At 45.3% G+C, this 23384-nt stretch overlaps 2 protein-coding genes across 2 annotated transcripts in view; one reads left to right on the forward strand and one right to left on the reverse strand.

The window, feature by feature from the left end:
* Positions 1-3202: 3202 nt before the first annotated feature.
* Positions 3203-16269, reverse strand: C20H17orf67 (chromosome 20 C17orf67 homolog). The gene is made up of 4 exons (XM_006125150.4): positions 16129-16269; positions 15273-15373; positions 6609-6728; positions 3203-3920 (listed from the first exon to the last, which is right to left on the reverse strand). Exons 1-3 carry the CDS (start codon positions 16181-16183, stop codon positions 6612-6614), a joined length of 273 nt encoding a protein of 90 aa, XP_006125212.1. The 5' UTR covers positions 16184-16269; the 3' UTR covers positions 3203-3920; positions 6609-6611.
* Positions 16270-21878: 5609 nt separating this feature from the next.
* The window catches only part of DGKE (diacylglycerol kinase epsilon), a 32900-nt gene continuing 31394 nt past the window's right edge, over positions 21879-23384 (forward strand). Inside the window, exon 1 of the mRNA XM_006125151.3 lies at positions 21879-23237. Coding sequence (XP_006125213.1) covers positions 22786-23237 — 452 coding nt within the window. The 5' untranslated portion in view covers positions 21879-22785. The remainder of the gene's footprint in view (positions 23238-23384) is intronic.

Below are 23384 nucleotides of genomic sequence, written 5' to 3' on the forward strand. Positions count from 1 at the left end.
CCCCTAGAGTGGCGCTCGGGAGCAACTTCCTCCCCCCACCTCCTCTTCACTATGCCACTGTCCAGACCTTCCACTGTTGTAAATGTAGATGTAACTTCTGTGACTTCAATGATCTCAGTGGATGAAATGCAGGCCCTACTAAGGTCAATGGCAGTTTTCACATTGACTTCAGTAAAGCCAGGATTTCACCCAATGAGATGAATGGCAATGGAGAGGTCAAATTTAGGGATCTAGCTCAGTATTTCCTTAACATTTGGTATCAGGTTAGAAGGGGAGAATGAAGGGCAGAGAAGCAGCTGTTCTAAAAGCTTTAATCAGCGGTTCTTGACAATATTTGAAAGTAACCCTTTAATGCTTTGAGATTTGAATAATTTCCTGTGAATTATCCAGTAGGATCATCTCTGTGATAGAAGTATAGTCTAGATGACCCAATGGCCTATTCTAGGATGGCAAATCCTCTGATCATCTAAACCTTCACTGAACTGGCTTTATTTTGTCACCTGTCAACAGGATTCCAATGTGAATGTAATGACAGTCTCTGAGAATTATCGTGATGTGATCTTTAAAGTATTTTAATGTTTCTCGTGCTATTTTAATTCACTATTCACAGGTGTTGTTTTGGTGAAGACTTAGATAAGCAGATCACTGAATGTGACAGAGCATTTGACCCACACTGGGGCTGTGTCTAGACTGGCAAGTTTTTCCGCAAAATCATCTGCTGTTGCGGGAAAACTTGCCAGCTATCTACACTGGCCTCTTGAATTTCCGCAAGAACACTGACGATCTCATGTAAGATCGTCAGTGTCCATGCGGAAATACTATGCTGCTCCCGTTCGGGCAAAAGCCCTCTTGCGCAAATCATTTGCACAAGAGGGCCAGTGTAGACAGCACAGTACTGTTTTGTGCAAAAAAGCCCCAATGGCTAAAATGGTGATCGGGGCTTTTTTGCGCAAAAGCGCGTCTAGATTGGCACGGACGCTTTTCTGCAAAAAGTGCTTTTGCGGAAAAGCGTCCATGCCAATCTAGACGTGCTTTTCCAAAAATGCTTTTAACGGAAAACTTTTCCGTTAAAAGCATTTCCGGAAAATCATGCCAGTGTAGACGTAGACTGGCTCTTTAAGGGGTAAAAACCCAGGCCGGGAGAGGGTTCCAGAACCAGCTGCTCCAAGAAGCAGTCATTTAAGGTATCAAGAAATTTTATCTCTGCATCCCGTCCTGAGGTGACGTGTACCCAGTCAGTATGGGAATAGTTGAAATCCCCCACTAGTATCGAGTTTTTTATTTTCATAGCCTCTCTAATTTCCCTTAGCATTTCATAGTCACTATCACTGTCCTGATGAGGTGGTTGGTAATATATCCCTATTGCCAGGGCTCACCGAGCCACGGTGAGCTCTGCTCGCCAGTCACGCTGTCCGGTGTTCTGCGCAGGCACAGATCGCCGGAACCCAGCTCTTCCGGGTTGTAATCGCCATGGGCAAGTAGATTACAAAGATTGTCGAGCCCCGCCTACTGCTATATTCTTATTATTGGAGTATGGAATTACTATCCATAGAGAAATTCTATGGAACATTTTGGCTAATTTAAGATTTTACTTCATTTGATTCTGTATTTTCTTTCACGTACAGCACCACTCCCCCACCAGCCCAAGCTGTTCTGTCTGGTACAGTGCTCAACCTTTTTTAATTTGCAATCCTCCTTCCCCTTCCCCCAGAGCTGGGAAAGTTTTGGATGAGCAAAAAAAAAAGCCCAGGGAACATTTTGTTGCTACCCCTTAATTTAAAGCGCCAGTCCACTCCCCTGTCACTCCCCCCACCCCTGCGGGTTGTGCACTGCTACCCTGATATGACTGTGTCTCATTCATTGTCCTCATTCCACCTAGTTTCCGTGATGCCTATTATATCAATATCCTCCTTTAAAATGAGGCACTCTAGTTCACCCGTCTTATTATTTACACTTCTAGCGTTCATGTATAAGCACTTTAAAAATGTGTCACTATTTATCTGTCGGCCATTTCCTGATGTGTTACTTTTTTTCACGTGATTGTGTCTCTTCTGATCTGACTCATACTTCCATCCTGTCCTCCCGACTAGAACATAGAGAATCTCTATTAATAGACCCTCCCCTAAGAGATATCTCTGTCTGATCCATGTGCTCCTCCGCGCTGCACAATGAGTGTTTAGAAGCCATAGGGGAAGAAGGGGTTTGTGTTTTTAGAGTCAGTAAAATCCAACACTGAGACCCTCCCATCCTTGTCCAGTCCCGTGGAGAAGGCATGCTATGACCAAAGGGGCCGTAACAGCAAACATTGCTACTCTCTGGCATTAAATGTAAGGGTCCCTCCCTGATCTGCCTAATACCCACATGAAAGACAGAGGCTGACGGCTGGGTCCTGTGTTCCCCACCTTATTTTTCACTAACTGCAAGAAACCCTGGGTGCGTCTACGCACACACAGCAGAAGAAGGTTCACACTCAGCTTCACGGCCAGCCTTAGGCCGATTCGCCCAATTGCCCTGAATCGGGCCCCGTGCCTAAAGGGGCCCCGCATCCTGAATCTGGAAGTGTGTGGGGCGCGCTGTGGGAGGGGGCGTTGGCTCCGGAGGAGGAGTGCGGCGGCTGCCTGTGCTGCAGGAGGTGTGAGTTTAGCACAGGGTTTCCCTGCGCTGCGGGAGTGGAGGGGGTGTGTTGGCGGAGGAGGTAGCTGGGGATTTTTTTGTGTGCTTTTTCTTTTTTTTTGCTCAACCAAAATTGCTGCAGGGCCCCGTCGATATTGTTCGAATTGGGACCTGCACTTCCTAAAGCGGGCCCTGCTAAGCTTCTCCCTGAAAAGCAGCACAGATGCCATAGAACAAACAGGGGAGTGCTACTGGAGAAGCGCTTTTAAGTGGAAACAAATCCTCACTGTTTCAGCTTATGCCTAAAAGCTTGATTCCCAAGAATGCTGCACATTAGCAGCTGTTCCCATACTCCTTCTATAGGTTCATATGCCAAGGGAAGATGACAGACACTGGCCATTCAATGATACTATTGCCTTGCCTACTTTAAAGTGTCCTTAGTTTCAGAACTCGCCAAGTCCCTAAGGGACTCATCCATTTATTCCTGCTTGGAATTACAAAATTCTGCCCTCAGTTCCATTTATGAAATCCTCCTGAAAAATCCATGTGACTGCATGTATGTAACTGAGGCCCCAAATGTATGATTTTCATATAGAAAGTTTGCTAAGTGGGGACATTGTCCCCAGCCAAAGACATATACCCAATCTATACATTGCCTCTGTCACGCTTTGCCCCAGTGAACAACATGCACAGTTCAGGCGGTATATATTGAGCAACACTTCACTGATTCTATCTACACTCACTGTCTGATGCCAGTGTAACAAAATTAAATGTCAACTGACTTGATCTGAGCTTTTATTATGATATAACAGGTGAAATAATTTGCAAGGCAATTAGTATAAAAGGTTAATGCTGCATAAATGTTATGCTTCACTACAATATTATTAAAACTGCAGAAATTCTGTAATCAAGGTTTCCTCCAAAACCCCAAAGGGTGGGAGCCACATCATGCTTTTATTTTCCAGCTGTGTCATTCCTTTCTCTTAAAGCCTCCTTCTGCTTCAATATATAAGACAGTAGCCAAAATAACCATGTTCTAAAACAAGCTGGTGATTTGCTCTGCCCCACTTCTATAATCTTGGGAGAAGCTCTAGATTCATGCATATAAACCCTTAGCTTACCCATGGGTTGAAAATATATGGTGATATGATTCAATTAAATTATTTGAAATATGTATGATTACAAAAGCCTTGCTACATACTAAGATTGCTCAATATTCCAAATACTTTTAGCTCTACAGTTAATACATTGCAGATGCTGGATGAACCTCGTTCTGACCGTTTCTTCTTAAATGCACCTGGGGAGATCTGGAAAAGGAATGAGGAAATATTAGTTCACAGAAAGACATGCTGACAGCATTAAGAATATACATAGAGCTTCACAGCTTGTAAGTGATGTACAAACAGTAATCTAAGGCCAAGTCTTCACTATGCAGAAGATGGACATTGCTGTAGTCAACCTTCCAGATTTCAGTTTAGCAGGTCTAGTAAAGACCCGCTAAATAGAACTCAGAGAGCACCCCCATTGGCTGCTCCTTGTGAGGAGTAAGGGAAGCCAATGGAAGAATTTGCTCATGTCAACCTCCCACTGTGGAGACCGTGAGTTAATGCAAATTAAGGTATTTTGACTCCAGCTATGTAATTAACTTAGCTGGAGTTGGATATCTTAATTGGATCTTCCCCTGTAGAGTAGACCTGGTCTAAGTTCACAATACTCCCATACTAGGAGCAAGGGTAAAATTGGGCCACCTGATACAGTTTTTGAATGCTGCCATCTTCTGTGTGAGAAACTAAGCTTTTCATTTTATTATTTTTAAAAGGGCTGGATCTTCAGCTGAGACAAGTTGGTGTTTTTCCACTGAAGGTCCAATTTTCAAAGCTATACAGACATCTAAAAATGCATAAAAATGCCTAGTGAGATTTTCAAAAATACCACCGCAGATTAGGTGACTAACTCCTACGGAACTCAGCAAAAGTTAGGTACTTTTGAAAATCCCATCAGGCACCAAAATACCTTTTAAAATCTGACCCTATGGGTATGTCTGCACTACAGTCTGTTGGCATAACTAACATCAAACACACACACACACACGGAGCAACATAACATATGCTAACAAACATGGGCGACTCATGTAGCACCCAGGAGATGCACTGTGCCCCTGCCAAAATTTTGATTGCTAAATGGGGTGCTTCCTCATACCCCCTCCCAGTTCCTCTGGGTGGCCATCCCTGCACCTCCTTCCCTCGCAGACACTAGTTACCTATGCTGATATACCTATGCTCGTGTGCACAGCACCATTTCAGTGGGAGAGCACAACTGCTATGAAACTATAACAGATGCCACAGAACAAGCCCCACTCTTTGCAGGATCAGGCACATGAAGCAGGATCACAGCATGACTGTTGTTAAATGCTGCCTTTTAATGATGAACACTGTGAATTTCATACTGCCTCAACTCCGGTGCATCACACTGTGCAATTAATCACAAGGTAGACACAGAGGAGCGGAAGGAAGTCAGGAAGTGCTAGGCAATCACCAACTTACTCCAAGGTAGTAAGGGATTAGTAGCCAAGTACTTTATTAGCATCAGAATTGTGCACATTCCTGTTCCCTCAGACAGGTCCACTCTCCCCATCTCTTCTCCTGTTTGTATCTGTGCATTTGCAAGGAAGAGAATTTGCAGGTGTACAGAGAACATGGGATGGACTACAGCTCAGTATCGAGTTGAATACAGTGGCATAGCAAGGGTGTTATGTGGCCAGAGGCAAAAGCAAAATTTGCGCCCCCCAATCATTTGTCCCCTGAACTCCGGAGCAGCTGAGCAGTTATGTGGCCCTGGATACAGGCCTGGGGAGTCGGGGACAGCAAAGAGCGGGCCAGCTGAGCCTTCCCCATCCCATCCTGTCCCCCCAGCAGCAGCAGCAGGTCACCTTCCATCCGCATGTGGCTGCACAGCTCTGCAAAGGAGGTGAGTGGGCAGAGAAAAGTTAACAACATAACTTTTGGCAGCTAAATTGGTGCCCCTCCTAGCATGGGCCTGGGGGCAACTGCCCCCCCAGCTTCGCACTCGCTACACCACTGGTTGTATGACTAGTGAATAACCTAATTGACACTCATGTGTTGCCTCCACTAACACTTGCTGCAGAATGCAACAATCATACACAGGTGCTGCTCTCTACACTTGGGTGAAACCCAACTTCAAGTGGGCAAGAATGGGAGGTGGGGGGGAGCATGACAAGAAGGATGGAGGTAAGCCCCAGCCCTGCTCCCCTGCCAAAGCGCCGGGGCAGAGAGGGGTAAGCCTCAGTCCCACTCCCCGGCCAGAGCATGGTAAACCCAGCCCTGCTCTGGTTGGAGTGCCAGGGCAGAGTGGGGTAAGCCCCAGCCCCACTCCCTTCCCAGAACTCTGGAGTGGAGCGGGTAAGCCTTTGTGGGGTGGACCTCGATGCCAAGTGGGTGGGCTACGGCCAATTCAGGCCCAAGGCCCATTCAGGCCCACCTGTGGTTATGCGCCTGCTCTACGCCAAGATTTGTTTGATCAGGGCCTTTGTCTGAATTTTGGCACCTACAATTCTGTAAGGCAGCTGAGCAGTGATGGTATCCAGGAGGTTTTAACTGTACACTCAGTGGTTTCAGCTTTAACTTGTACCTTGGACATTAACCGTTTAATATTTTACCAAGAGTTGTGGAAGTGTTACCCTCACTGATCATTTTAAAATCCAGATTGGAACTTTTAGTAAATTATTTGCTCTGAATATTGTTTTGGGAAAGTTCTATGGCCTGTGCTAAGGAGGTCAGGCCAGATGATCACAAAGGTCCCTTCTGGCCTGAGAATCTATGAAAAAAAATAACATTCTGCCAAATTCTCTGCAGGTGTGAATTAGCATAACTCCTCTACCTTCAGTAGACACCAGCAGAAATTCAGCGCTTTGTTTTGAAGGAACTATGGTGCTTTACAAAGTAGAACACATTCCAGTAAATGGGGAAAAAACAAACCCTTTAGATGGGATGAACTACATTCCTGTTGCAATGTGGGTAGCAATGTGGATTTAACCAGTGCTCAAGGAATTGTTCTTCTGATCTTTGCTCCAAGCGTTGGAGGTAAAGCATGTGTTCCTGTTTAGAGGAAAGAAAACAGCTTTAAACATGTATTCACTCTATTCTGGTGCAAGCTCATTGAATTTAAATGAACTGCACCCCTAGCAACTGGACTGAATTTAACCCTGACAGTTAAGCTATGTCACCTTGAAAACAGCCTGCAAATCAGGTTGATCAAATCTCACCATTGTTATTGAATTCCATTAATAGCTAGGCTAGTAGTGGTGTTTGATACCTTATGGATCACATTTTTACAGACAGACATTTGCACTGCTAAGAGATACATTTGCATAGACACTAATTTTTTTGAATACACAGACTAAAGCTTCTACTGGCCTGGGAATGGACAGGGATTTTTGCAGGATCATCTATAGCAGTCTTCTTTGAAGATCAAGCTTAATTAGTTTAAAACCATGGAATGATTCTGAGTTCTGGAGCAGTTCCAAAGGGGATTCTGATAAGTACCAGTCATTCCAGTCATTCCCTGATCTTTCTTATAAGATATATACAATTCTGTGTTTTTTTCATGTAAGTAATATTAGAATGTATTGGTTTGACACTTCCCCTGCCCTTTAAAAGGCTTCTAGTTCACAAGTGTAAATCAGTTTTCTTACAAACATCAACAGTTCTCTCTGTTTACATTGTATGTTTGAATATTACCATTATACCTATGAATATGATGCTGAACTTTTATACTGCACATTCTCCGATAGTATCTATTTAACCCCATCTGTCACCAGGCTAACAGAAATGCCAGCCAATCTTCAGTGTCACTTCTTCCCCATTCCTGGGTGATTTCTGAGGTCTGATACCTTGCAAACTATGATGGCTAGAAAGCTTAATTTTGGGGGTTTCTGTGCCCCTCTGTGCCTCTTGCAGCACTCAACATCTGAAGAAGTGGGTTGTGCCCATGAAAGCTCATGATGGTATCTATATTTTTTTGTTAGTCGCGTCGGGTACATCTATGCTTGCACCCTCTTTCAAGAGAGGGATGCAAATGAAGACAATCAAAATTGCAAATGAAGCCGGGATTTAAATATCCCGCGCTTCATTTGCATATTTGCATTATGGCGCTATTTTGAAATAGCGAACTTTGAAATAAAAGACGTTATTAAGACAGTTATTTTGAGAGAAAACCCTTCTCTCAAAATAATCCTTATTCTTCATACAATTAGGTTTCCCAGTATTTCGAAAGAAGGATTTTCTCTAGAAATAACCGCATCTTAACAGCGTCTATTATTTCGAAATAGTGCTATTTTGAAATAGCGCCATAACGCAACTATGCAAATGAAGTGCAGGTTATTTAAATCCTGGCTTCATTTGCAATTTCAAATGTCTTCATTTGCATCCCTCTCTCAAAAGAGGGTGCAAATGTAGACATACCCAAAGGTGCTACAGGATCACTCATTTTTTAAATAGTCTACTACTGTTTGTGATGGTCAACGAGCTATCATCCCATGGTTCCTTGGAAGTGTTCAGTATCCTAGGCTTGTTTATACCAGAAGAGAAAGGTCATTTGCGGTATCCCTTCCCCTCCAAAAGCACCCAAAGTTCTGTTTCTTTTTCTCCAGTTTTATGCTAATAAACTCAATCCACTCTGAAATTCCAGTATCTTTTCTGAATGACTTTATAACATATGCATATGTAAATGTGCGGTAGCAATGAATTGCTTGCTTCTTTATGTGACAAAAGCACCATCTGTTAGGTCATCAATAATTAGCACAGATCTAATAATGCTACTTAGATTGTGCTATCTCAGCTGGCCGGCTGGCCTTCTCTAGAGAGGTATAGGCTCCAAAACATTGTTTGCCTCAAAGAACTTGGCATGCCCCTTTAAGCACATTCTGATATGAGTCACTTATCAGTTCGGGTGGAGTTAGTCCTCTGCTTAAACCTAAGACACTAGATTCAGGATGCAAGATAGATGAGGCAACCATCAGACTATATTGGCTGAGATATTTAAAGCTGCCTAGGCAGGCTGGATGTTTCCAGGCCTGCTGACAAGGCAGGGCAGCAGGGGCAATTGCCCTGGAACCCAGAGTTTCAAAAAGGCTGGGGCTCCTGTCCGCTGCTACTGCAGCAGCTGGAGCCCTGGGCCCCTTTAGCTCTCTGCCTGAGTGCTGCACTGTGCACTCTGTGCAACTCTGAAGCTGGGGGAAGGGTAGGCACCATGCTCCAGGCAGCATGGAGAGCTGGTGGCCCTGGCCCTGGCCCTTCTGCCTGAGGCCTCATTCCTTCCGGGAGCACAGAACCACTCCCCCAATCTTGCCCAGGGGCCCGCGCAGGCTGTCTGCTCCCCGGATGCTCCAGTAAGTATCCAAATACTTTGTGCAGCACGGAAAACTCAGCCCATTGTCATTGTAAGTGGAAAAAGTAGGACCACAGTAGTGAAAAATAATTCAGGCCTGGTCCAGCATCCTTGAAGTTAATAGGAGTTTTATCATTGACTTCAGTGGGCACAGGCCCCAACTAATTAAAGGCAGAGGGGAAATGAGTAGGGTTGCCTATAAGCTACGTGCTTGGGCAGCCGCCTAGAAGAGATTTAAATGCCATCCAGCTGATTGGCAGTGTGGCCACAGTTTCCCACTTCTTGTAGCATGTGTTTCTTTGGGGGATTCACACCCATGCATACTTTGGTGAACATAATAAAATGTATTCTGCACATGGATGGAAAAAATGAGAGGGAACAGTGGAAATGAGTCACATGACAATAATCACAGGCACTATCAAAGTCCATTTCAGAAATAGGGGGCTTTTAAAACTACCTTTGACATTATTTGCAACAGTCTTGCAAAGAAAAATATTAGACAGCGGATATCTGTGGTACTTTCTGCCCAAGTGGGAGCTTCCTCAACCTGCTGATTCACTAGAGATCTGATGTAGTTATACCACTCCCATTTCTGTGGAATCTGATCTCCAAGGCTACGTCTACATTGGCATCCCTTTCCGGAAAAGGGATGCTAATGAGACGAGTCGGAATTGCAAGTAGGAATAAGAAATCCTCCGGAAAAGGGCTTATTTTCCGGAGAATCGCGTCTAGACTGGCGCTTTTCTCCGGCTTATCCCCAAGCCGGAAAAAAGCGGCAGCCATGTAAATGCAAATGCCGCGGGGGATATTTAAATGCCCCGCGGATTTGCAATTCCGAAGTGTCTCATTAGCATCCCTTTTCCGGAAAGGGATGCCAATGTAGACACAGCCCAAGGCTACATCTACACTGCACAGTTATTCCCAAATAGCTTATTTCGAAATAGCACATCTACGCTGCAAGGAAGCCTCAGAATTAGTCCAAGGCAGGCTTCCCTAATGTAGACGTGCTATCTTGATTTAGAGCCCCAGGAGGTATAACTTAGAATGGCCTTGGTGAGGGGCTATTTCAAAATAGCAGCAGTGAAGCATCTACCCACTTCTTATTTCAAAATAGCTATTTCGGAATAGGTATTATTCCTCATAGAATGAGGTTTAGAGAAGTCAGAGTAAGTTGTTCATTATTTCAAAATAATTTCAAAATAACGGAAGTGCTGTGTGGACGCTTGCATAGTTATTTCTGAATAACGGCTGTTATTCCAAAATAACTTTGCTGTATAGACACACCACAAGGGCCCAATACCTTCAGGCTGTGTCTAGACTGGCAAAAACTTGCCAGCTGCTTTTGCGGAAAAACTTGCCAGCTGTCTACGCTGGCCGCTTGAATTTCCGCAAGAACACTGACTTCCTACTGTCTGAAATCAGTGCTTCTTGCGGAAATACTATGCTGCTCCCGTTCGGGCAAAAGTCCTTTTGCGCAAAGCTTTTGCACAAAAGGGCCAGTGTAGACAGCTCAGATACGTTTTGTGCAAAAAAACCCCGATCCCGAAAATGGCGATCAGGGCTTTTTTGCACAAAAGCATGTCTAGATTGGCACGGACACTTTTCCGCAAAAAGTGCTTTTGCGGAAAAGTGTCCGTGCCAATCTAGACGCTCTTTTCTGCAAATGCTTTTAACGGAAAACTTTTCCATTAAAAGCATTTGCGGAAAATCATGCCAGTCTAGACGTAGCCTTGGTGAAAAGCATTAGAACCCTCCCAGTCAATTTCATTGGGAGCAGACCCCCTTGTTTTCATTGGGAGCAGACTCCCTCGTCTGCAAAATAAAATCCAGTGCATTTTCAGCATTCAGAAATGAAAACGCTCAGCAGCCATTAGATCTCGCCACAGGCAGGTAGCCGAGAAATATGTTACTTTCACAGCTGAATATATTACTCTACAGCCACATCTTCTATCGATTTGATGTGAGATAACAAAGCAGTGTCTCACCAGAAGACTAGCTACTCATTTTACTAATCAGATGTTTATACCACAGATAATCACCTTTCAATAAGAGGTGTTTGAAAAAAATATATTTTGCACAAAATGAAACGTGTGATAGTTCTCCACCTCAAGACAATCTACACTGGCTACCGTCATTGCATTAAAACATGTTTTCCAACCAGGGGTTTTCAAACTTCATTGCACCGCAACCCCCTTCTGACAACAAAAATTACTTCATGATCCCAGGTGTGGAGACCAATTATGAGCCTGCCTGCACCCCACTGCCCCAGGCAGGGGGCAAAGGGGAGCTTAAGCCCAACGATTTCCTCCCCAGGAGGGAGGCCTGTAGCTTGAGCCCTGCCACAAATGGATGAAGGCCTTAGCCTTTGACCCTGGATGGGGGAGCTTGCTCTTTGGCTTCGGCCCTAGGTCGGTGGGTGAGGCACAGGCTTTGGCCCTGGGTCCCAGCAAATCTAATGCCAGCCCTGGCAACCCCATTAAAACGTCCCACTTTGGGGTCTCAACCCACAGTTTGAGAACTGAATCCAATGCTTTTTCCCAGTAGTAGTAGACAACACCTCAAGTTCTCTGCTTTCCAATTTTTCAATTGCCCCAACAGTTTCACACAGTGTGGTAAAATATTTGCCTAGCTTTAGTACTACAGGTTGAACTTCTCAAATCTGGGACTCTCTGGACCGGCAACATCTGTGGTCCAGCAGAGCCATAGATATTGCTGGACCAAAGAGCCCTGGAGCAGGAGCCAGCCAGGAGTCCCGCAAGGGGCTGGAGAGCCTCAGCTGGGGTCAGCAGCGGCTGGACCAGGTGGTGCCTGGGAATCCCGGCCCTGGACGGAAAAGCCCCTACCAACAGCAGGGCCAGCAACATGGAGTAGTGAGGCGGGAGTACAGAGACATTGGTTATTAACTATTCTTTGGTTTGGTTAGTTGTGGGGGAGGGAAAGAAGGCTTATGTAAAAAAGAAAAAAATTGATGACATGTTGAATATAGCTAACATTTAAATTAGGCACATTAAATTCCTCTCCTTAGGAAATGTAGTATTAATGGATAAAGACAATAAACTTTCCCTTTAGCCCCCTAAGTAAGATGCACAAATGTAATCAGCTATCTCATAGCATTCTGGCTGCTTTGGGAGTCAGAGGAAATGCGGAGAACATTAAGGGTAAAATCCTTTCTCTTTCATTTGCACTAGGTTTGAGTGTCCATCAACATTTAAACAGGATGTATTTTCTCCTTAGTACACATGATCTGCGAAGGGATGGCTGATTAATTGCTCTTCAGAGCTTAGCAAACTAAAAGGACTGTAGGGAGGTAATAGTGGGATGAGGTAATAGTGTTTATTGGACCAACTTCTGTTGATGAAAGAGACGAGCTATTGAGTTTACACAGCTCTTCTTCAGCCCAGAATGAGCATGAGCTGGCTTATTATATAAACCATTTACTTAAATTAACAGAGGTTGTTTAGCAAATATGCTCATCCCAGTGTAAATTTCACCCTGGTGCAAAGGACCACTTAAACTCTGTGGTCAGACAATGCAGGATGCTGCCAGAGATGCACAAGGGGACCCTCTGCACCCGTATGTGCAGAGAAGGGGAAATCTCCATTCTCAGCGCAGGATGGTATGGAAAACTGATGGGAAAATGGATTTGTTTCTTCTGGAAAATTAAAATTTTTCATCCAAACCCAAAGATGTGGGAGGTTAATGAAAAGCTTCCTCTTTCTGCAGAAAGCAGACTTTTCTGTGGGAATGTCTGTTTAGTCTAAAACTCAATGTTTCGTTAAAAGGAAAAGCTTCAACAGAAATTTTTCAACCAGCCTTAATGGTGTGGAAAGTGCATTGGGGAGAGGGCAAAGCCAGACCAGCAGTGAACAGAGATCCACTGCTGTGTGGCTTGTATAATCTTAAAACCCCCATGCAAGTGGGGACAAGAGGCAGCAGTCATTACTCTAGCTCATTTCCTAGGACCAGCTGTGAAGGCTGTGTGAATTTCAGCTGCCTTGGATGTAGGAATGTAAGAAAGATTTTAAAAATAGTAACCATGTGACTGTTAAAAATCCTAGCAGTTACACGGTTAACTGTTTTTATGGATCTATGGCTGGGTGGGACTAAGGAAGGAAAGATGGTGAGGGATGCCCTGGCAGCTCCCAGGCTTATACTGCACCACCTACAGTGCAGCGTGGCAGCTGGCTCCCCAGGAGCGGGGCAAGCAGCTGGAGGCTTTGTGGATTCTGTCAGCCCCACTCCCAGGTCACCAGCCCCGCTTCCAGCACAGAGCCAGCTGCCCCACACTGCGGGCTCTGTAGTGTAAGAGGGGAGCCGGCTGTGCTGTGGGAGCTTAATCAGAACAGAAACTGATAAGCATCAGCTAAACCAGGGGTTCTCAAACTTTGTGATACCACGACCCCCCTCTAAGTTGCTCGTGACGCCCCCCCCCCCCCCCAAGTTGCTTGCAACCTCCCGGAGGGTCGGGATCCACAGTTTGACAAGCGCGGAGTTAAACTATTACATCCTTACCTGGATGATGGATCACAAGTTTTATGTAACATACTCTTTATGCCAGCGTTTATCCAATCCATTGTTTCCAGTCTATCCTATTACAGGCAGTCCCCGGGTTACATGGATCCAACTTACATCGGATCCCTACTTACAAACGGGGTGAGGCAACCCCACACTAGCTGCTTCCCCCCAGCAGACCAGGGAGATGCGAAGCTAGCGCCCCCCCAGCAGACCAGGGAGACCCGGAGAGGCTTTTCTCAGCAGACACCTCAGCTTGAGAATAAAGGACTGAGGGAAGTGAGGTGTGGGAGAATAAAACTGAGCTCTGGAGAAATGTTTGGCTAGAGTTTCCCCTACAATATGTACCAGTTCCGACTTACATACAAATTCAACTTAAGAACAAACCTACAGTCCCTATCTTGTACGTAACCCGGGGACTGCCTGTATATTTAATTGCTGCATATCATTTTAAATGGGTTCTAGGTTCCTGCTAATTTCCTGCAGCTGAATGAGGCTGCTTTGAGGGCAGTTTGAAGCTAGTAGAAACCTGGATATGGAGGGTCAGCTGTGGAGTGTTTTTTTTACTGCAGTTTGCCATGTGGGGTTATGGCTTCCATTGTCTCAGGCACTCTGATGTTGGAAGAATCATTGTATCAGGATTGATGTGTCGATGCCAAAGTGGGAGACAAAGAGGAGAGTATGTAAGTGGGGCAGAGTTGTAAATTCAGCTATCCCTGATTGCCAGATGGGTTATTCCTGGCTAGAGTGCACTAACCAGGTGAGAGAGAACTACCAGCCTTCTCCAGCCACATATTCTGTACACACTGGCTCAAGTCTACAAGGTGCTGAGTGCCCTTAACTCCAGCTGACGTGAGGTGTACTCAGCACCTTGTCAGATTAAGCCCATTATGCTCATCGTATATGCATGGTCTATTGTCCGCTTTTTGGCTTCTGTGGCTTTTAGCCTCTTTACAACCATATAATTTTAACATAGTTTATTTATTTTGGAGAGAAATATGCAGTAATTTTAAAATGCTGTAAGTAGTTTTTGAGAAGTCTGGGGCTATAGCACACTCCCTATCAAAACCAAGTAAACTGGAAGGTGCCTCTCTGCCTTTTTTTTTAATATATTCCTTTGTTTTTTACTGTGCTTACTAAGCAAATTATATAAAATACTATGTTTAAAAACAACACAGTGACTTTGCTCTAACAATTAAAAAAGTGTACAGTCTCTTAGTATATAAACCTATCCTTGGGAGTTGTCTAAAATATTAATGGATGCAGCAAAATGGATTTTAAAGTCAGTCCCGAGCTACCTAAATCTCCACACTGACCACTGACACCTACATCCGCCAGCTTTCTGCACAAAATGTAAAGCAAGCAAATTATCTTCCATAGTGAGTTTAATTTTACAGCTATAACATGATGAACTAAATGTTTGTACAGATGAAAAGCTATTTTTTGTCAGCTATTGCGTCTACATTTCAGAATGATGACAGACGTAGATTATAGACAACCGCCACACTTTGCACGTATGCACAGTCCCAAGGTATAATCATAATTCAGAGAATGCTACCCCACAATAGTTTAAAGAGTGCAAAAGGGTTTAAGAAATATTTCACTCCATTGTTTAAAAGAGTGGCATTTGCAACGAGATAGGATTCTTTTCGATCAGTGTATCTATGCAAATACAATGTTAAGCACTAAATACAATGAATTGTTTTAGTGTATTCAGTTTTTAAATAAAAATGAAAAATCACCCTCATTGGCTCATCAGGGAAACCAGCTTTTCTTGGTCTATCTTCACGACGAGTTCTCAGAATCTGTTTAGCTTCTTTTTCAGTCAAAATAGGTGAAGCATCTAAAGGAGGGGGGAAGAAGAAATAAAGTATGAAAGTAACAAGAAGTTAATATTTTATCTTTCAGGTCCATGGTGAAGGGTTTTCAAATCTGATTTTAGTCAATACACAAAGTGTTCTTTCATTACAGCCCCTTCCCAAGGGATATTGCATTCCAGAAGAGATGAGTGTAATTTTAAACAATTTTAAAATATATATGTGCTTTATATAAGCTAGCGTACTAACAATATGCAAAACCTACTCAGAACACTACCATATTATTACAAAACCTGCACAAAATGAGAAAAATATAACTTCACACACCAACCTATTTAAGATAGCCATTAATCCCGCCAATTTTTTGTTAAAAACATTTCTATGTTGCACTACTTTTTATTACTATTTCTCAAAACAAAGCTAGCTTGTCAGACTTTTGTTGAAATAAGTATTAAGACAAAGCGAAATTGCATTATATGGTGAAATAGTAAGTGATGTAAAAATGTAGATTTATAAATTAAAAATCTTTTAATTTTTTTAATAATGACTCCAGAGTCATGATTCAGAGATATAATGCGTAGTATAGTAGTAAAAATATTACCAGAAGACTGCAGTATAATGTGATATTTAATGCTGTTATATTGTAACTGGTTTTAAAAGGGACATATTAAGATATTTAAAGACAAGGTTAAAACATGAATATTATTACCATATGCTCTGCGCTGTGGACATGAACTATGCTCTATGAACATCAGCAAATTTATTTTATATGAACTCCTACCTGTAAAAATGGTCAGGGTGACCAAAATGAAGACAAACACAAATAACTTCTTCATTTTGATTCTTCTTTCTCTCAGCCTGTAACCAAATGAATAACACTGACTGAGGTATTAGCCTACTTGAAGCAGCTACGTCAGTCATAGATGTTTGTTTATGCTTTGAATAATTTGACTTACGCTATGATTTTGACTTTGAAGACATCTGGGTCTGAGTTTTTTTGAATATGACTCTTTTCAACTTAACCCTTCTCTGTTCCTAGCAAAAGAAAATAGAAAAGCTTACTATTCCACTGGGGTTTTTGAAGTTACACTACATATTTTTATTTGTTAAGATAAAACACATTGCATTACTTTCAACATGGCAAGATGTAGTTTTAATAGTGTGATTTAAGAAAAATATATTTAAAAAAAACCAAACCTAGACTCCTAAGCCTTAATATGGCAGGAAGGCATTGGAGGGCCCCTGTGTCAACAGGCGCTGTGTATATGACCTTATTTAACACTGTTATATCTTAATATATTGGTTTAACTATTGCAGAGTCAAACTACCATAGCTGTAGTATGGGGAGTTTATCAAATGGACAGAATAAGGGGAATTATACTCATTTAATTCTACTCTTTACAGGGAAAATCAATGGACAAGATAGTAAATATCCTTGCTAGGTAACATAAAGTGATGGGAAGAGGACACACCTGGCAGATTGATAGATGCCTCATATAGTAGTAAAAATATAGTTTTCAAAAAAAAAATAGCTTACAGGTTTCTGCCTTTCTAAAAACTGAACTATTGTACAGGTTGGACATCTCTTATCCAGCACTTTCAGAACTTATCCGATCCTGAACCAGGGAATTTGCTGGACTAGAGAAGGTTCCCTGCCACAACCCCTAGCTGTCAACTCTGCCAGCTCCAGAAGCAGGGGGTGGGAAAGCAGAGAACTACCTCCAGCCCCTACAGGGCTGCCTGCTGGGTTGCTGGCCCTCCTGCCACTTCCCCAACTGGACTGCCTGCTGTGCTCCGGCAGCCTGCACTGCAGCAGGCTATCACAGGCTCTGGCTCCATGCTGCCGCGGACTGCGGAGGACTGGCTGTAGCCCCATTTGGGCTGCCGAGGGCTTGGGCTCTTGTCCTAGTCCTCTGGTAGACTGAGGGCTCTGGCCCCACTTCCACAGGGACTCTGGCTTGGGGCTACTGGGGCTGCCTCCAGGCTGTCAGCTCCTCTGCTATCTGGAAAAATGATAGCACGAGGAGTGTATTATTTGTAAAATAATAGATTATGAGTCAAATTCAGGCCGCTTCTTCTGCAAAGGCATAAGAAGAAGAATGATAAACTATGAGGGAAACAGTCAGGAACCAGTGTTTTGCCCTGCTGTTTGGGGTTTTCCTAAACCCCAACTTCTGGAGGTAGAAAGAAAGCAGAGTGCTTTGAAACTCAGGAGAGGGCAAAGTTAGCCTCCTTTAATGCAACATGGCTTGGCTCAGTACAGGTCTGGGCAAAACCCGTTCTGTGTGCTGGATTTGGCCCGCCAAGCCACCAGATCCAGCCTGCAGATGCAGCAGGGAGTCTCAGGCAGACTGCCCTGCTTGCCCCACCCCCACACACCACTCAGAGAAGTGGCTGCTGGGCTGCTTGTGTTCCACAAACTGTGAGCCTGGAGGGGAGGGGGAAGTAGTGCTTCATGGTTGCTCCTACTCTGAGCACAATCCCATTGGCCGGTCATTTTTAAACAGGCAGCACACAAAGCACCACTCTCCTTTCCCCTCAGGCTTTTATTCACAGAGCATGTGCAGGGGTAGGGTAGGCTCCTGCCTGAGAAAGGAGCTGGGCTGCTGGCCGGGAGTCTTACTGGTAAGTCTCGTGGTCAGACCCTGCCTCTGACACCCCAGCCCCTCCGTGCCTTCTGCCGTCCAACTCCTACACCCTATCCCACATAAGCCACACCCTCTGCCCCCTTCCTGAGCCTATACCCCCTCCCAGACCCTGCACCCCATTCCTCTGCCCCAGATCACAATCCCCTCCTGCCTTAGGTCACAACCCAAATCCCTGCACTGTAATCCCCTGCCCTAGATCACAACCCAAACCCCTATTTTCCCTGCTGCACCTCAGTCCCCTGCCCTAGGTTACAACCCCCATCCCATACCCCAGCTCACAACTGCCTCCTTCATCCAAATTCCCTCACAAGCCCTCCTGTACCCAAATCCCTTGCCCTAGGGTCTGTGAATGGGGGAACATGGGAAGCCTCCTGGCCCCACCCCTTCCACCCAAGGCCCTGCCCCTTATGGGATTGCCTGCGACCACTTCAGAAATTTGTGACGTGGCCCCCCCTTCAAAATTTATTGCTCACCCATGCCCTAGCATCACTTAAACTTTATGCTGGTGATTTCCATCCTTGACAGTAGAACTCAGCACAGGAGATGTCCATAGAGCTGCAACTTGGCCAAAGGCTTAATCCATGATATTTGTGCAGCTTTTATATACACCCATTTTCCATCACAAAATTCAATCCATCCTGAACTTAGCCTAAAAAGAGAACACCACCAAAGTGATAATAAGTCTCAGAGAGGTAGCCGTGTTAGTCTGTATGTGTGAAAACAACAAGGAGCCCTGTGGCATCTTAAAGACTAACAGATTTATTTGGACATAAGCTTTCATGGGTCAAAACCTCTTCATCATATAGAACAACTGTGGTAGCGAGCAGCTTCTAGAATACAGAAAAGTCTGACTGAGGGGAGGACAAGCTCAAGAACTAGAAATAAACTGAAACTAAAAATGGGGTGGGGGGATTCTCAGTGCAGAATTAAATCATAATTTCTGTTCACAGCTATATAATGGAATTTCGAGAAAAATTCTTTATATCTGAGGTAACAAAAAGAAAAGTTCAACAATATAAGCCTACGCACTTAACCAGCGGGAGAGACCCTGGCTGCGTCTAGACTGGCAAATTTTTCTGCAAAAGCAGCTGCTTTTGAGGAAAAACTTGCCAGCAGTCTATACTGGCCGCTTGAATTTCTGCAAGAACACTGACGATCTAATGTAGGATTGTCAATGTTCTTGCGGAAATGCTATGCTGCTCCCATTTGGGCAAAAGCCCTCTTGCGCAAATGCTTTTGCGCAAGAGGGCCAGTGAAGACAACGCGGTATTGTTTTGCGCAAAAAAGCCCCGATCGTGAAAATGGCGATCGGGGCTTTCTTGCGCAAAACCGCGTCTAGATTGGCATGGACGCTTTTCCGCAAAAAGTGCTTTTGCGGAAAAGCATCTGTGCCAATCTAGACGCTCTTTTCCACGAATGCTTTTAACGGAAAAACTTTTCCGTTAAAAGCATTTGCGGAAAATCATGCCAGTCTAGACATAGCCCGTGTTTTCTTTGTTCAGGATTTCCGCTATATTTTCTAGCCATTGAATGTACTGTGGAGTTGCTGGACTGCACTTCTGTGTTAATGGCTGAAAATTCACCTTTGGTGGGCTCTTGCAAAACCCAACTGGAGTTTACAAAAGTAAGGTGACCAGACATCCTCCTTTGAGGAGGACATTCCTTCTTTTGAGGGGCTTGTCCTCCCCAATAATTATGTCCTCTTTTGAAAAAAATTGTCCTTCTTGTCCTACTTTGCCAAAAAAAATATATCCCGCTGTTTTTTAAAGTATCATTATACTGCAATTGAACCCCTGTTAAAAGGCTTAATATACAGTAAAATTCATATTTTCTAAGTTTGGAAAAATGTCCACTGATCTTGAAAAACTTTTTAAAGAATGAATCTGCTGAAGTAACTCTGTATTTTGTTCACAATCAATCAACTTTGTTCCAGTCAGTTAAAGAAAGTATTGAAAAAGAGCATATAACTTCTACAGAAGTGGGATTGCATATTAAACAATTCAAGGAGCAACTTCAGTCATGTCTTGAGTCCAACTTCCTTCCATTGGTTGTAATTACTAATTTAAACAAATTACAATAGAGCAATCCAGGAATGAAGAAAGAATTTATGAGGGAGGCGATGAGTTTTTATAAAAATGCTCTTGAATATCTAGAAAATTGGACAAAGCATGACGAACCAGTGTATGTGTTTGATTGGATTCTGCTGAATGAAGAAATTCAATGGAATAAAATCCTTGAAACAGTTTTATTAGTTAAAGACAAAATTAGCATCACAATAAATGACAATTTATTGTTAGACGAAGTACGAAGAATTAACAATATAATAAAATACAATGAATGGACTGAATGCGAAATCGATAAAAAATGGATTGAGATTTTAAATTTCTTAAAAAGAGCGAAAAATATTGATGTTTTTAATGTTATATGATTGTTTTTCAATCTGTTTGTCTTATAAGACGACTAATATCGTGATCATTTATTTATATGATTATTTATATCCATATACAAGGTGGGTTTTTTTGTCAACTCAGTGTCCTCCTCGCACATTTTCAAATTCTGGTCACCTTAACAAAAGGAAAGTGTGAGAATCTTTACGCAGCCGGTTCAGTACTTCGGAATTGAGGGATCAGGCCCTGATAATTCACCAGTGAAGCCCTGTGCGTTGTTGTCCGAGTTACAGAGCCCTGGCCCCTGGGGCTGGATTCTGCCTTCTAGTGCGAAACATCTGCAGTGGCTACCAAATCATGCCTGCGGAGTCCACCGCAGAATCTGGCCTTGTGTGTTTAGAGGGGTGAGTGTTTGCAGCAGGGCCTGGCCCCTGTGCCCGAGGGGCCTTCACTCTGTGGGCAGAGAATTCATTTCCAGCCCCTGCACCAGAAGGGTTTTTGCTTTGCCCTGCCTCCTTCCCCTCCTCTTTCTTGAGCCCCTCTGCCTTTTCCTGGGGCCCTCCAGCTGCCTGCCTGCTTCCTCTCTGCTGTGCCCCTCTGCCTTTTCCTGGGGCTGCCTGCCTCCTCTCTGCTGTACCCCTCTGCCTTTTCCTGGGGCTGCCTGCCTCCTCTCTGCTGTGCCCCTCTGCCTTTTCCTGGGGCTGCCTGCCTGCCTCCTCTCTGCTGTGCCCCTCTGCCTTTTCCTGGGGCTGCCTGCCTGCCTCCTCTCTGCTGTGCCCCTCTGCCTTTTCCTGGGGCTGCCTGCCTGCCTCCTCTCTGCTGTACCCCTCTGCCTTTTCCTGGGGCTGCCTGCCTGCCTCCTCTCTGCTGTACCCCTCTGCCTTTTCCTGGGGCTGCCTGCCTGCCTCCTCTCTGCTGTGCCCCTCTGCCTTTTCCTGGGGCTGCCTGCCTCCTCTCTGCTGTACCCCTCTGCCTTTTCCTGGGGCTGCCTGCCTCCTCTCTGCTGTGCCCCTCTGCCTTTTCCTGGGGCTGCCTGCCTGCCTCCTCTCTGCTGTGCCCCTCTGCCTTTTCCTGGGGCTGCCTGCCTGCCTCCTCTCTGCTGTGCCCCTCTGCCTTTTCCTGGGGCTGCCTGCCTGCCTGCCTCCTCTCTGCTGTGCCCCTCTGCCTTTTCCTGGGGCTGCCTGCCTGCCTGCCTGCCTGCCTCCTCTCTGCGGTGCCCCTCTGCCTTTTCCTGGGGCTGCCTGCCTGCCTCCTCTCTGCTGTGCCCCTCTGCCTTTTCCTGGGGCTGCCTGCCTGCTTCCTCTCTGCTGTGCCCCTCTGCCTTTTCCTGGGGCTGCCTGCCTGCCTCCTCTCTGCTGTGCCCCTCTGCCCCTCCCTTTTCTCTCCATCCCTCCCTCTCCCCAGCCCTTTCTAGGCCACTTCCGGTAGCCTGCCCGTCTCCTAGCAACCCCCATCAGCAGCCACCGCCCCCCCCCCCCCTTCTCCGTGGGGCCTCGTCTCGGCTTCTTCCGCTTCCGCAGCTTCCGCGGCTCATCCCCGGCCCCGCCGCAGCGCCCGGTCCTCCCCCGCCAGTGCCGCGAGCCGGCCGGGGCAGGTTCCGCCGCCTGCCATCCCCTCCCGCCCGGGGACCCCTGGGCGCGAGCAGTCGCGGGGGCAGCTCTTGGGGCGGAAGCTGCTTTGAGGGAGGGGAGTGTGCAGGGCTGGGGGGGAGATAACAAAGGTAGGTACCTAATTCCCCCCCCCCCGGTCATCGGGGCGAGGGTAATTATCCTGGGGAAGGGGAATACTGAGGGGAAGAGAGAGGATAGCTGGGGGTGAGAGAAACCCCAAGAGGAGCAAGTTGTTAGTGGGGGGGCACTCTTACACCAGGGGTTTCCTGTGATGGGGAATTAAAGCTAGACTTGATGAAAGGGGAGCTGGGTGAAGTAAACAAGGGCCAAAAAGGGTGGGGGGGTAGTAGTTGTTAGACCAGTCCTGGGCAAGGGGACCTGAATTAAGGACAGGAGAGGTTAATTCTCATACCCCTTGTAGTGGGAGGGAGTTACTGGGAGAATAAGACTTTACATCAGGAAAAGTGATGTAGGCGCAGGTGTCTCACAAGAAGGGTGCATGTTCTGATAGTAATTGGTATATCAGGCCAGAAGGAGGAAGAGAGGTTTTCAGGATAATGCCAGGATGGAAAGAAAAGCAGAGGTTAATTACCCTACTCTTGTTATAATGATATCCAGTCTGATGAGTTGAGTCAAGCTTCAGGGGGAAAGGGAGTATAATAATAAGTTAAAGCATGCAATAAACAATGGTTCCTAAACCCACCCACAGGATCCTAGAAGTGAGACCCAAGTTAGCCCTACTTGTCTTGTTTAATTTGACCATTTAGACAGGGAAAGCTAAAATCCAAAAGGGATGGAAAGGGAGGAAAACAGCAGTCCCCCCACGGGAGTGTTTGCAGAGTGGAGTTTGGCCTTCTGGACTCTGTGCTCAGTGATCTTGCCAGTACTGATCACCTTGTGGTGCAGCATCCAGCGATCCCGGAGGCAGGTGCTGAGGCAGGACATCTTCCACAAGAGCAAGCATGATTGGCACTACACAGACCTCTTTGGCCAGCCAACCTATTGCTGTGTGTGTGCCCAGCACATTCTGCAGGGAGCTTTTTGCAACTGCTGTGGGCTGTGTGTCAACGAAGAGTGTCTCAAGAAGGCTGACAAGCTTTTCCTCTGCAAGGAAATTATGATGAGGAGTGATGAAGTCCCCACCTCTATGGCACATCGCTGGATCCGAGGCAACGTCCCACTGTGCAGCTATTGTGTCATATGCAAGCAGCAGTGTGGCACCCAACCCAAGCTCTGTGACTACAGGTACAGCGGAGGAATGTGCTTGCATATGCAGGAAGTACAGTAGCATGTTATTATTGTAGTTGCTGTGGCAATATTTGGTCACTGTGCTACTAAATGAAATGCTAGAATAGGTCCAACAAGTTGTCTAGCATGAAGCTCTGTTAGAAT

The sequence above is a fragment of the Pelodiscus sinensis genome, chromosome 20, assembly GCF_049634645.1.
Source record: "Pelodiscus sinensis isolate JC-2024 chromosome 20, ASM4963464v1, whole genome shotgun sequence".
NCBI classification, from domain to species: domain Eukaryota; kingdom Metazoa; phylum Chordata; order Testudines; family Trionychidae; genus Pelodiscus; species Pelodiscus sinensis.